This window comes from Lithobates pipiens, unplaced genomic scaffold (assembly GCF_037356315.1).
Source record: "Lithobates pipiens isolate NorthernLeopardFrog02 unplaced genomic scaffold, aLitPip1_a1.2 Scaffold_13, whole genome shotgun sequence".
NCBI classification, from domain to species: Eukaryota; Metazoa; Chordata; class Amphibia; order Anura; family Ranidae; genus Lithobates; species Lithobates pipiens.
In genome coordinates, this window is record NW_027507718.1 from 417,883,586 (window position 1) to 417,898,158 (window position 14,573).

Genomic DNA, 14,573 nt, shown 5'->3' on the forward strand with positions numbered 1-14,573 from the left:
GACTGTGTAACCGTTGACCGGTCAGGGTACCCATGCTGGCCTGTGTTCACAGCCAAAAATGCCAATGACAGGCACATGCGCATCAGAACTGGACCACAGAGCAATCGAAGATGTCTTTAAGGTGTTCACTTGGCCTCCAAATTCTACAGATCTCGGTACAATCAAGTATTTGTGGAATGTGCTGTAAAAACAAGTCTCATCCATAGAGAACCCCCCCCCCCCCCTTCCACCCACAACTTACAGGACTTAATGCAGGGGTTGGCAACCTTTCTGAGGTTGAGATCCACCCGGACAACATGGAGGAATTCAAGGATCTCTGGAGGAAGGGGGGAGGGTACCCTATAAAAAAAAAAAAAAGTCACCAGTAAAAACACAGCATAGTGTCCTGTGCCCCATCCCCCCCCCCCCCCGTCTTCCACTCCCTTTCACATTATCCCCTTCACAGTAGTGCCCTCTGCTGCCCCCCATATACAGTAGATTTCTTACTCTTCATAGTAGTGTCATCTGCCCCCCGCCCCCCTCTACACAACAGTAGGGTCCTCTGAGCCCCCCCCTAAACTGTAGTCTTCTGAATCCCCATAGCAGTGTGCCCCCGCCACCCCCCAAAGCAAATGTCCCCTGTCCTCTTCATAACCCTGCTCCTACGGTAGTGTCCTACAGTCTATGGGCCACAAAATCGCACTGTATCGCACCAAAGTAGCATAGTATCTTTGATCAGAAAGATTTTGAATAATAAGAAAATGGTTAATCAGTCGGTGAGATTCTTCTAGCACATTTATGGTCCTCTTGGGTAAATCTTACCTGGAAGGTGGTTTGGGATAAACCTTTATGTAATTTTGGCTGCTATTTTGTGCAAATCTCAGTAGACTGTGTAATAGATCTGATTGAAAGTTTTCTTTCCTCCTCTAGTTCTAAGAAATGGTGCCTGGGAGATCGTGCACTGGGAAAAGGTACGTTTCTGCTTGCATGTTTCTCAAAATGATTACCTATCTGCTTGCCAGCTATTTAATGATTTGTTGGAGCCCACAAAGTTGTGCTTCCCAAATGAGCCCTAATGAAAAGAATTGACAGTGGTAAAAAAGATAAAAGTAAACATTTATATCGGCAACCAGTCAGATTCAAAGTTTCATTCTCTGTCATTTTTCAGTGCGGGCTTGAAATGAGATGGTTCTTAGTGTTGCATTGATAAATGAAGCCAATTGTATCTCCATGTAAAAACATCAAAACTTATTGTGAAGCCCATTATACAGGTGTACCTACTCACAACTTTATCGCCTCCTAGTGAGCCAATAACAGAACGTTTTCCTTCATAAAATGTTACCTATAAAATCAGTGTCTTTAGCACTGTCCCATTGTGGTCATTATTATAATAATCCGATTTAAGCTGGCTATCCACTGATGGGCCGATTCAGCAGGGACCATCTTCATTTCGATGGATGTGTGTCAGTCTGCTCAACAGAAATCAATCATTTTACCAGTTCTATCAAAGGGACTTGTTGAAAAACAGCGGCTACTGCCAATTAACTGCAGTCGCTGATCGGTGTATTCTGGACACCCACTGCTCTCAGAATGCAATGTCCTGGCGGGTGGGGATCCTTCCATCCACCTTTTATTTTTGTGGATGGTGGAACCTGTTCATTTTTTTTTTCTTTTAGCCCGCTAGCCAAACAAATAAAAACCGTGTATGGCCAGCTTAAGACTTATGCCGCGTACACATGATCGGACATTCCGACAACAAAATCCATGGGATTTTTTCAGACGGATGTTGGCTCAAACTTGTCTTGCATGCACACGGTCACACAATGTTGTCGGAAATTCCGAATGTCGAGAACGCGGTGACGTACAGCAAGCCGAGAAAATTGATGTTCAGTAGCCACTGCTTGATTCCGAGCATGCGTAGAACTTTGTGTGTCGGAATTGTGTACACACGATTGGAATTTCCAGCCAACGGATTTTGTTGTTGGAAAATTTGAGATCCAGATCTCAAATTTTGTGTTGGAAATTCAGATGGAAAATATCCGATGGAGCCCACACACGGTCAGAATTTCTGCCAAAAAGCTCCCATCGAACATTTTCCGTCAGAAAATCCGACCGTGTGTATGCAGCATAAGGCAAACTCTGAATGAAATCATTTCATTGGCGTAAAATGCTCTGGAAACATTTTTCCAGAGCATTTTTTGCCCAAGCACTAATACTTTGTGCATAACAGAAGCTCCAACTGGAATTGCTTGAAAATGCACCAACATATCATAGTGAATAAAACTGCAAAAGTTATACTGCTGTTAGGTTTCTTTGCTCTACATCTGTCGAATTTTAAAACATTTTGAAGCTTTTTGTTTAGTGCAAAAGCCATTTTCATTTTTTTTAATCTGCAGGTTTCATTAATGTTACGGTTTAAGTATGCTTAAACTATATTAAAATATTCAATCGCGATTGCAGTACCTGCGTTCACATATACCCATTTGGGTGTCCGCATTCTATGACACAGTGTTCTTTGATTGCAACCCTTGGATTTCAGTCTGAACGCTCTATTTATATTCAATTATATTTTGCTACTTTGTCAAGCTCTGTGATTATTATAATAGACTGCAAAAAAAAGTCAATCATGCAGGTATTTGTGTTTTTGTCATTGGATCGCCCCATACAGAGGAATGAGCAACTTAGTAGGTCTTACCATACACATTTTCTATTTTTTAATGCTTAAATTATAACCCTGCTTTCGAGGATAAGTGCGTGCTACCTTACATGTTGTATGGTGAGCTGTCTGTGGATATGGCTCTAGGCAACCTTTCTGCTATTGACGGGGGAAGCTGAAAAGCTGGGACAAGGGACAGAGCAGCGCAAGATCACCATGGCCACATAAATCATGGTATACTAGCTGGATTGGTTCTGCGGGAGGGGCTGTGATTTCCCTCTGACAAAAGCCGGGGAGATCACATGGCCGCTCATCTCCTACACAGAAGCCCTGTATCGGAGCTGCAAAGTGGCTGCGTATCACATGACCGGCCTGAACGCAGCTCAAATTTGGTATTTAGAGCACTTTTTTTTTTTTTTTTTTTTTTTAAACCGACAGTGTGCTATGCCAGCCTCTAAATAGAGAGAGTCTGGCAGTGATAATTTAAAGTTTTTTTTTATTATACAAGAATACCGGAGGGGGGGGGTGAGAGGGTGGGAGCCGGGCCGGAGATGGACACAGAGGAGGATGATGGGCAGGGGTCGGGGGGGGGGGGGGGGGGTGTAAGAGGAGAGAAGGGGAGGACAGATACGTATGATGCAAGGATGCAATCAGACCACAGTGATCAGGGTGGAGCATCCCTGATTTTCGAGGTCTGTTTAGAGAGGTCATACAGAAAGTGGCAAGTTCAGGGTGTTGTGTGTTTTTTTTTTTTTTTACAGTTTAGAGGGTCCAGATTACACGGCACAAACCCTGTACTGTGTATTCAGCTTTAAGGGACCAGGATCTGCATACTTTTTTTTTCTTTGGGTTAACAAACACTTTAAGATGCTGATCCAACTTGGATGCAACTTCCATTCAATTCTGTGGGCTGAAATCGCACCCAAGTCAGACTAAAGTAGTACAGGAACCTTTTCAAAAGTTGGACTGACACAAGTCGGACCAGGTAAGATGACTCTCATAGGGACCAATGATTTTGACATGTCATACAACTTGTGCGCTTGAAGTCGGAGTGCTAGTCGGACCATTGTGAACAGGCCCTTAGCCTGTCTTTACACCTGTGTGGTGTGCTAAGGTGCATTATACAGAAGACAACGATTTAGGGGGGCATACCCTGAAAATCCATAAATGATGGTGCAGCCATAAGACCATACAGATAGAAAAAAAAGATTACAGCTCACACATACAAAAATGACATTTAACTCCTGCAAGGCTATTTAAAAACACCTGAGCATATTCAGAAAATATGGGGATTTAGTTATACCATATGGCCATATAGTACTAAGCCCACTACTACACACATAGTATATGTAAGCATGAGCTTTGATAAACTGGCATAGATAAATTAAATATGGAGAATAGCGTTAGTAATTATATTTGTTCTTTGATTCTAGATACCTTAAAAGTGGGGTATGCCTGTATTCAGTATTCATTTTTGTGTCACATACTATAATTCATTTTGTATAAAAAGTATGCAGTTTGCTTAGTCAATACTGCAAGTAGTTGCATAAGCTGGCCATTCATTGGACGATATTAGGTCGAATCAGCCAAGACCAGCCAAATTTTTGATCCGTGTGTGTGGCTGTCTGCCCGTTTTACTACTTTCAAAGGGACATGTTGGAAAATTGTTTGCAAGCTGCAGCCACTGATCAATTTATTCTGATAGAGGCAAATGCAGCGCCGCTGCAGCAGCACTTTGTGGGCAGTTTTAACTCCTTCGGGAGCTGGGGGGAGTAAAAGCGCCCCGCTAGCGGCCGAATAACGTCTGCAGAGGGTTAAAAGCACCCATAGTAAAAAATAGTGCCACTTTACCATCATTTTAGCAGTGCTTTTTGGGCCTGTAGTGTCCAAAAAAGGGTTAAAAGTGCCACTTTTCAGTGGCAGGGACGTTTTAGGAGTGGTTTATTCACTGCTCCCACAACGCTCCAAAGATGCAGGACTTTTTATTTTATTTTTTTCCTGTCCTGCAAGTGCATCGCCGCAATGCGAAAGCATGCTTCAGTGGTGCTGCCCATTGATTTCAATGGGCAGGGCATTTTTTTATGTCCCACAAACGCACTGCTCTAATGTGAAAGCCCTCGGGCTTTCATACTGTAGTGACAGGGGAGGCGCTTTATATGTGCTATTTATTGCTAAGACGCCTGTAAAGCGCCTCAGTGTGAAAGAAGCCTCAATGTTTCCCTATGAGAGCCAACTTGATACTACAATAGTCAAATACGACTTCAGAAAAGCTTCCTGCACTATGTTGATCTGACTTTGATACGACATCAAGGTCGTACTGAATGTTGCATGACTTTGGATTCCGGTTTGTGAACCAAGCCTAACCTTCAGTTTGCCAAGTGCACAGGCTCTACTTCTTTTTTTTTTTTTTTTTTTGTAAATCCTCTCCACTCTTACTCTTAAGCCTCGTACACACGGTACGATTGTTGGCCAACAGGGCGTCTGATTTTTGTCAAAAGGGCGTGTGCCAGGATCTTGTCTTGTATACTAGCGGTAAACAGTTGTCGCACCACAAACGTAGTGACGTACTACAAGGAATTTCATCTCTTGAGCACTTCCCTTTGGGCCACTTCTGCTAATTTTCATGTTTGGTGAGCATTGATTCCGAGCATGAGTGTTTGTACTTTTGTGTGACGGATTTGTGTACTGGCCATATGAAAATCAGACATCCAGTCGTTGTCCGCCGAAAATTTACAAGCCTGTCATCCAACATTTGTTGGCCAAATTTGGACAATTGTCAAGGAGTGTACTAACGGTAAGATTTTAGAACCACAGTCTGTTAACGGACGATCCCCTGCCAACAATTGAACCGTGTATGAGGCTTTACACAGGATCCAATCTTTTCCTCTGTTGTGGAACTGCAACCTTCTAGTTATTGCTATAGGAGGCACTTGTAGAAACGACTAGATTTTAGTAATGAGAACAGCATCAGCAGTAATCGGTATGGATTCATGAAGAATCATTCCTGCCAAACCAATCTATTAACAGTCTGAGGAGGCGAGTTGTCGGCTAGATAAAGGAAGACCCGTAGACATGGTGTATTTGAATTTTGCAAAAGCATTTGACACAGTTCCCCATAAACGTTTACTGTACAAAATAAGGTCCTTTGGCATGGACCATAGGGTGAGTACATGGATTGAAGACTGGCTGCAAGGGTGAGTTCAGAGGGTGGTGATAAATGGGGAGTACTGGGAATGGTCAGGGGCAGGTAGTGGGGTCCCCCGGGGTTCTGTGCTGGGACCAATCCTATCTAATTTGTTCATAAACAACCTGGAGGATGGGGTAAACAGTTTAATCTCTATTTACGGATGATACTAAGCTAAGCAGGGCAATAACTTCTCCGCAGGATACTTTGGAAAAAGATCTGAACAAATGAATGGGGTGGCAGCTACATGGCAAATGAGGCAAAAACGTAAAATAATGGATTTGGGTGGCAAAAATATGAATGCAATCTATACATTGGTGGGAGAACCTCTGGGGGAATCTAGGATAGAAAAGGACCTGGGGGTCCTAGTAGATGAAAGGCACAGCACGGCTAACAAAGCAAACAGAATATTGGCATGCGTTAAAAAGGGGATCAACTCCAGAGATAAAACCATAATTCTCCTGCTCTACAAGACTCTGGTCCGGCCGCACCTAGAGTATGCTGTACAGTTCTGGGCACCAGTCCTCAGGAAGGATGTACTGGAAATGGAGCGAGTACAAAGAAAGCAACAAAGCTAATAAAGGGTCTGGTTATGGTTATGAAGAAAGGTTGTGAGCACTGAACTTATTCTCTGGAGAAGAGACATGATTTCAATTTATAAATATTGTACTGGTGTCCCCACAATGGGGAAATTGTAAATTGTAAATTTTGTGTTGGATGCGACACAATGGAGTTGATTTACAAAGAGTAGAGGAAGTTCTCAAAATGTATAAACTGTAAATTGAAGCTGTGTTTACTTGAGCTGAACCCTTGGCAGATATAAGACACAAATGAATGGAGCCCTTTGTTCATTAATACAACATCAAAGTGGTTGTAAAGGCTCAAGGTTTTTTACCTTCATGCATTGTATGCATGAAGATAAAAATATTTCTCTATGCAGAGCGGTGCGCTGGCAGGACGCTAAAAAAAAGTCCTACTAGCAGCATCTTTGGAGCGGTGTATACACTGCTCCTGCCCATTGAAATAAATGGGGCACCGCAGCTATATCGCCTGTAAAGCGCTGCTGCAGCAGCGCTTTGCGGGTGGTTTTAATCCTTTTTTTGGCTGCTAGTGGGAGTTAAAAGTGCCCCGCTAGCGGACGAATACCTCCACAAATACAACGGTAAAGCATCACTAAAAATATCAACACTTTACCACCGACCCTGCCTCAGTGTGAAAGGGGTCTTAATGTGCTGACAAGAAGCATGCTGATAGAGTGACAGATGAGCTCATTACTGTGCTTCTTCGGCTTCCACTGGCCAGCAACAGGCCATTGTTGTTTGTTTTTTTTTTTATTCTTTGTACATAACTTTATTCACAAACATTCACTTTTCTAGTTGAGCAGCTTCTACTCCTTTAGTAAATCAGTACTGCTATGTTTGAAGAGCAGATGTTTGGCCCAAAGGTCCACTTGTGATCAGAACTACTCTAGAAGTGGCTTCTTTGTAAACTGATGGACAGGAGAGGTAGGTACATAAGTGGTCTAAAAGTATGGAAGAGCGCTGTGTAGGTGTCGGCTGTGCTGAATAAAACTACAAAGGTGGGGCAGTTCCACAAAGTCTTACTTGTGTTCTTCAGAAATAGTCTCGCTTTTGTTGTGCAGTTCACACATGCAGTATATCGCAGCAAAGCTGGCTGGATCTCCAAAGAATGTTTATTAATGTGTGTATGTGTTGCTTTTTATTGCTTTTGCGTGTGTGTCATTTGATTGAATTGGCAGCTTGTTCTACTTTAATCCTCAGTGACAATTCAGCTTTGTCTTCTGTTTGATCAGCATAGCCCATCCCGTCATAGTAGGAATATAGACAGTGACATGGCCATTGGTAACAGAAATATTTCTGGAACATCTTCCAGTGTTCCCGGAAATACAGATCGGGTCTATCTGCTAAATGAAAAGGCCAGTTATGTGTTATAATGGTGCAATAACAAGCGGGCATGGCTGGATGAATGGCTTGTTGTTCATCCTCTGTAATGGAAGTGCCAAGAGACACATTGCACAAGGAAACTGATGGTAATGCAGTTATATTAATGGTAGAACAGATAAATCTTTAATGTGTTCTTCTGAGTTCACTAACTGGAAATAATTGATCCTCATTAAGACAGAGTATTGTAGCCTCTTATTACTTTTCTCTGGTTGGTTTCACTTTTTTTCTCCTCTCTAAAAAAAGAGAACAGCAGTACTTATGAATAAATAACACTGAGAAACTCATTTGCTGTGGGATTAATTAGCATGGTTGGTATACCACACCCCAGCAGTACAATACAAGAATACAAGGACGGGGCCTAGGCAATAAATGCATATCTAGTAGGGCTTGGATCTCGTATACAGGGTGTCAATAAATATTTAAGATTTAGGGTCTTTTTTTTTTTATGTAATAGTTGAGGTCTTTTTGATGGATCAACAGATTACCTCTGACATTACTTATGTTTTTGGATATCTTTTACTATCCCTAACCAATATAATATGTTTGTATTATGTTAATAGGGCTGAAACAACTAATCGATTAATCAACAACGAATCAATTATGATATTAATCGATTACTATTTTCATAATTGATTAATCAGCCAGTAACATAATGGGGTTAAAAAAAAACTAAAATGAGCCCTTTTATAGTACAAAAAGAGAGCAAATGCTACTGTAAATATTACTTTCACTGTTCTATAGTAAAAAAAAATGAACCCCTTACAATAGTGATTATCTGCTTTTTTTTTTTCTACTATAAAGGGCTAATTTTAGTTTTTTTAACCCCATTATGTTACTAAACGTCTTAGACCTGGTTCACATCTATGTGTTTATTTTTGCTTTGTGCATAAATGCACTACAGTTCATTTACATGGTTTCCTATGGGACACGTTCACATCTGAAAGGGTCAGGGACTTTTAACGTAAAATGGTGCTTTATTGGTTCAATATATTTCAATGGAGGAGCTGCAGAAAAGCATGTAATGCGTTTTTGCAGCATTTGGGTTTTTAATCTACCCAAAAATAATTAAAATTGCAGTAAAATCACGTGCGCAAAAATCAAAACGCACAGCAAAAAGCACTGCAGAAACAGATCAAAAGCAAACTGCATAGGTGTGTACCGAGCCTTATGCTGGCCACACAGATCAATTTTCAGATGAGAATATTCAAATGAAAAATCTTTGTACGTTTGCTGAATGAAAGATTTGTTTGAAATTTTCACTTTTTTTAACATTCTGTTTTTAAAATGAATGTAATTTCTGAATGAAAACTGTCTGAAAATTCCTTTGACTAAGAAGTTTTCTATTATTTCCAAATTTTCCCGTCACTGTGGTTGAAAATGAACGTCAATTTGACCCACTTTTCTTTTAAAGGTTATTAACCGATTAATCAAAACAATAACCGGCCAACTAATCGATTATGAAAATAATCATTAGTTGCAGCCCTATACGTTTATGGATTTAAATTGAATTTGTGTTTTTTTTTTGTTTTTTTCACAATAAATCCTTGTTTTTACAGAGTGTGATTGCAAAATTAGTAATAGTCTATAATGACTTAGAACCTGAAACTGTAACTTAACGATGCGGCGTTGACAAGGGTAATAAGCCAAGGATTGCCAATGCATGATTGTCTAAACATAGAGAGGTGTTAACCCCTTCACGCTAACCGTAGGCAAATATGCGTTCTTGGCTTGAAGGGGTTGTACTGGGATGATGCATGCAGCTGCGCGCATCGCCCTCAGTACCGTTTTTTTCGAACCAGCGGTTGGAATTCTTGGGATAACAACTGATGCGACTGTTATCCTAAGGAGCAGGAGGGGACGTTCCCCAGCCCTGCCTCATCCCGCCACCTTCCACCACCTTCCACCACTCTCCTGTCCCACCTGAGCGACCAGCCGACACATCCATCGGCTGGCCAAAGACATAAACTAATCCAAAATCAGCTTTGATCGGATCTAGTAAACTGGAAGCGTTCATGACATCACTTCCAGTTTACGCGCCTGCCAAAGGCGCAGATTTAAAAAATCCCTAGTATTCCAAACTTCGATTTTGGCGGTTTGAATACTTTTAAGTGCAAAGGAGGGATTTTGGGGTCTTGTAGAACCCAGATCCCTCCACAAAGAGTGCCTATTGCTGTCACAAGGGATTTTTACATTCCTTGTGACAGCGATAAAATCAGAATTTTATTTTTTTAAATCATGAAAGTATCTTTTTTTCAAAAAAATTGCGTTTGAAAGACCGCTGCGCAAATACTGTACGCTGTAAAATATTGCAATGATTGGCATTTTATTCTCTAGGGTCTCTGGGAGTTCTAAGTCAATTTCTAGCAAAGAAAACTGATTTTAACTTGTAAGCAACAAATGTCAAAAGGGCTTAGGCATGAAAGGTTTAAAGTAAACGTATTGCTGTATGCAGCGTTATATGAAGCTTCTTTTAAAAATGTTTGTCCTAAACTTAAAAACGTGAAATTTCCAGGTCTGAATATGAACCAGGCCTTTTTTAAGCCCAAATTTAGTCCTTTTTTGGGGGGGGGGGGGTTAATCTGCACAAGTGACGGTGCTTACGGGCAATGCAAAGTGCCCTTTGTGATGCTGGCTGTGGTTTTTATTTGAATTTTCTGTCCTAATTCCCTGTCCATTTCCCCTCCCTTCACCTGCACAGCTGCTGTCATCTGATGGCTTGGGGGTTAATACAAGGCAGGGGACCTGTCATATGCACTTGTCAAACATGCCAACACTATGCCCACCCTTTCCATTTGCCTCTTCCATTCATAAAAGCTGTGCTTTAGCTTTCATGAATGATAAATAATCTATGAACTTTCATTTATCCACCCATTGTTCATTCATAGATCACTTTTCATTCATTAAAGCTATAGTACAACTTTTATGAATGGAGGAGGGCTAGGAAATGGTGGACATAGGGTGGCCCTCTTGATGAGTGCCTATGATGGGTCCCTTGGCTTATATTAACCACTGCAGCATTGGAAGATTGCTGTGATGTAAGGGTTGGTCAGAAAACAGATTTTAACTAAAACCGTAGTCGGCAGTACAAGGGACACTTCATTGAATTTAATTTTTTTTGTTTTTACTTAAAAAGAAAAAGTGAATTTTGTGTAAACACATAGCTGTTTTCTTTAGTCTAAGTGCCATAGTAAAATTTGGAATGGAGAATGAGCAGAATGGGGGGGTGCCTTCCATCTGACTCCCAGTTGAGTCAGTTGTTCTGGCTGCCTCTAGTGAGTCATTGGATTCTGACATGGGCGCACTGGCTGGCATAGAGTAAAATATGTTGGCAAAAGGCACTCTGTTGCTCATAGCTTATTTGTAGCACAGCAATACCTTCTAAATAGGAAATGTTATCTCTGTTTATGCAGCTTAGAGTCCCCAGTGAGTGATAACATATATGCTTTTGTATGGTGGTGCTATCCTATGGTTCTTTGTACTACCTTCATGTCTGACTTCAGCATCTCTACCTATTCAAGAATGAAATCAGATATTTTGGGTACGGTTGCATAATGCCTTTTGTAGTCATTGTCACATTTTAGCAAAGTGGAATTTTCCATACTGTTGGTGCTCTCGATCTCTTCCTTATGTATTTTGTGCATTGCAATTCTTGTATGTAGGTTCCAGTATAAAGCATTGCTCTGCCATTGTAGTTTGTCTTCTCTACATGTGTAAAGTCGAGCAGTTTGGGAAACGCAGATTGCTGAGGCCACTTTCACACTGAGGTGTTGGGGGCGTCAGCGGTAAAGCGCTTTACCGTCGTTTTAGCAGTGCTATTCGGCCGCTAGCGGGGAGCTTTTAACCCGAAAAAGGGTTAAAACTGCCAGCAAAGCAATGCTGCAGCGGTGCTTTGCTGGCGGTTCAGCAGCACTGCCCATTGATTTCAATGGGCAGGGGTGCTTTAGGGCCGATCTTACAGCACTGCAAAGATGCTGCTTGCAGGACTTTTTTTTTACTGTCCTGCAAAGCACCGCTCCAGTGTGAAAGTAGACGAAAAACAAGCTCTGGACTGCTGCACTCTTCAGAAAACCTTTTTTTTTTTATTGGAAATCACATCACCGCTCAACAAACAGCGAACAAGGAAAAATTGCTGACGTTTCGCACTATGAATAAGCACTACAGCTAGTGTGAAACGTCAGCAATTTTTCCTTGTTCACTGTGTTTGTTGAGCTGTGATGTGATTTTCCAATAAAAGAGGTTTTCTGAAGAGTGCGGCAGTCCAGAGCTTGTTGCTAGTGGTAATAGCCAGCACCTGTGGCTTCCCAGTCGAAGAGACAGTTTACAGCCTGCATGTGCGCTCCTGGAGCGGTGAGATCCCTTCTCCTCCAGTGTGAAAGTACTTGGGCTTTCACACTGGAGTGAGAGGAGAGGCTTTTTACAGGCGCTAGTTTTTTAGCGCTATAGCGCCTGTAAAGAGCCTCAGTGTCAAAGCAGCCTGTGAGTTCATTTCTATTTTATGTGGCCAAGATGTATTGCTCACAGTGTGAGCAGCTTGACCTAGTCTTGGTTGTGATGGCACTTTGTTAGCTATATTGTGTTATGAAGCTAACATGAGGATATTTTCAAGGTATTTTTTTTTGTTTTGTTAGTGAGGTGCACAGAGCAGAGATGGCACGCCTGGTAAATATTTAAGTGATACGTCCAGTTCTAGTTGTATGCATTATGTGCACCAATTCTAGCGCTAAGATTAGTACATTTATCAAACCTATTAGAGCTTATTTTCCATTCTGTATACAGAGGTGTAAAGTCAAAGACGGTGGCTGTTTAGAGAGTGGGGCATAATGTTTATTTTCTGTTCATTAAAGGACACAGCTAACTCTTGACCACAGGGTTATAGCTAGAGGTCGACCGATATGGGTTTTTCTCTGGCCGATGCCGATATTTAGAAATCATGGCGGCCGATTGCCGATATATGATGCCGATTTTTTTTGGGCCCATATGTTAGGCCGATTTTATTTTATTTATTTATTTATTTATTTTTAATCCCCCTTGATCTAACACACCTTTCCCACTGTGGCGTTTTAAGGCGCTTTTGGGCTAAAAATAGCGCCTGTAAAGTGCCTGTAAAATGGCTCCCCTGCAGTCTGTGTGAAAGACAGAGTGCTTTCACACTGAGGCGATGCGCTGGCAGGATCTTAAAAAAAAGTCCTGCAAGCAGCACGTTTGGAGTGGTGTATACCGCTCCTCCACCACTCCTGCCCATTGATATGAATGGGCACCACTGCCGAAGCGCATGCAATGCGATTTGGCAGCAGTGCTTCATGGGCGCATTTAACCTCTTCCTTGGCCGCTAGCTGGGTTATATGTGCCCCACTAGCAGCCAAATAGCACCGCTAAAATGATGGTAAAGAGCCGCTAAAACTTGCGTTTTACCATCAACGCCCGCCCGCTCCAGTGTGAAAGCGGCCTTCATACGTGATACAGAAAATTTCTTACAGTTAAACATTTATTAAACAAAACAAACCTCCAATCAGTTTACTTGTATGTATGATTTAGATAAAAAAAAAAAATATATATATATATATATTAAATAAAAACAGGTAGTCAAAACTTTTGGACAAAAAAAAAAAATGGGCTAAGTTTACTGTTTTTATTTTATTTTTATTTTTTAAATGGTGTATTTTTTTCCCAAAAAAATGCATTTGAAAGACCTCTGTGCAAATGCCGTGTGACATAAAATATTGCAACAACCGCTATTTTATTCCCTAGGATCTCTGCTAAAAAAATATATATCATTTTTGGGGGGTTCTAAGTGATTTTCTGGCAGAAAATACAGGATTTTTACTTGTAAGCAACAAGTGTCAGAAAAGATTTAGTCTTTAAATGGTTAAACTGAGAACTTCTACACACTGAGATGACTTAATTCATTCAAGTGTAAACATTGTATCATTTAGTTCTTTTCTTGGCAGCCTGCCCAGAGAGGAGGAAAGGGTTGCTATGACGACTCAGTCAACTTAGACTGACTTCTATACAGAAGTCATTTCAAAGTCCTGCTGTAGTTCTAAATCGGCTTTTTATCAGCACAAATCGGCCGATGCCGATTATTTAAAAAACTGCAAATATCGGCCGATATATCGGTCGACCTCTAGTTATAGCGCCACTTTCAGGAGTAGGACAGTAGGCAGAATAAAAGAACACAGCACCGCCTATGGGCAGTCCTAACTAGTAGAGAACACCCCCAGTAATCACCCTAGCCATTGATTGGATAGTAAAATAATCAGTGGACAGTTTTTTATCCACTATCGCTAATATACAAATAGAATAGCATTTTTTTTTTAAAAAGAAAAAATTGTTGGCAACCATGAACATAAGAAATCTTGGGGGGGGGGGGGGGGGGGGGGGAATTGGATCCAATCATTTAGCCAAGAAAGGTCTGCTGAGGCCCTCCTCCCTTGGTCTGCCTGTAGTTTGTTCTTTGGCTCTTCAAAACAGGCTTTCATTGACAAATAGACCTTTTGTTGTTTCTCATGTAGCTGCTCCATTGTAATGAATGTCCCGCTTCACTCTGACTTTTCCAGTAAATGCAAGCCTCTTGCAGCCTGGGAAAAATGCTTCTGTCTGTGTAAAATGAACAAACTTCTGTGAAGATAGCAGTGGTGTTCTGTGATTGGAACTTGGCAATGGTACTTAGTCACAGCAGTATATTCTTCTCCTCAGTAATACATCACTGTTCTGGCTTCTACAGTGGAGCAGAGCCCAAGGAAATGGGGCTGTAATTGAGTTTTCTAAACTGAAAAGATTTCAGATTTCT

The 14,573-nt window shown here is 41.3% G+C and overlaps 1 protein-coding gene across 6 annotated transcripts in view; it reads left to right on the top strand.

Moving 5' to 3' along the window:
• ATP8A1 (ATPase phospholipid transporting 8A1) overlaps window positions 1–14,573 on the top strand; it is a 376,828-nt gene that overhangs the window by 145,825 nt on the left and 216,430 nt on the right. For all 6 annotated transcript variants that reach the window (XM_077477552.1, XM_077477551.1, XM_077477556.1 and 3 more), the window contains one exon: window positions 910–950. In XM_077477552.1, the coding sequence (XP_077333678.1) occupies window positions 910–950 (41 nt within the window). The remainder of the gene's footprint in view (window positions 1–909; window positions 951–14,573) is intronic.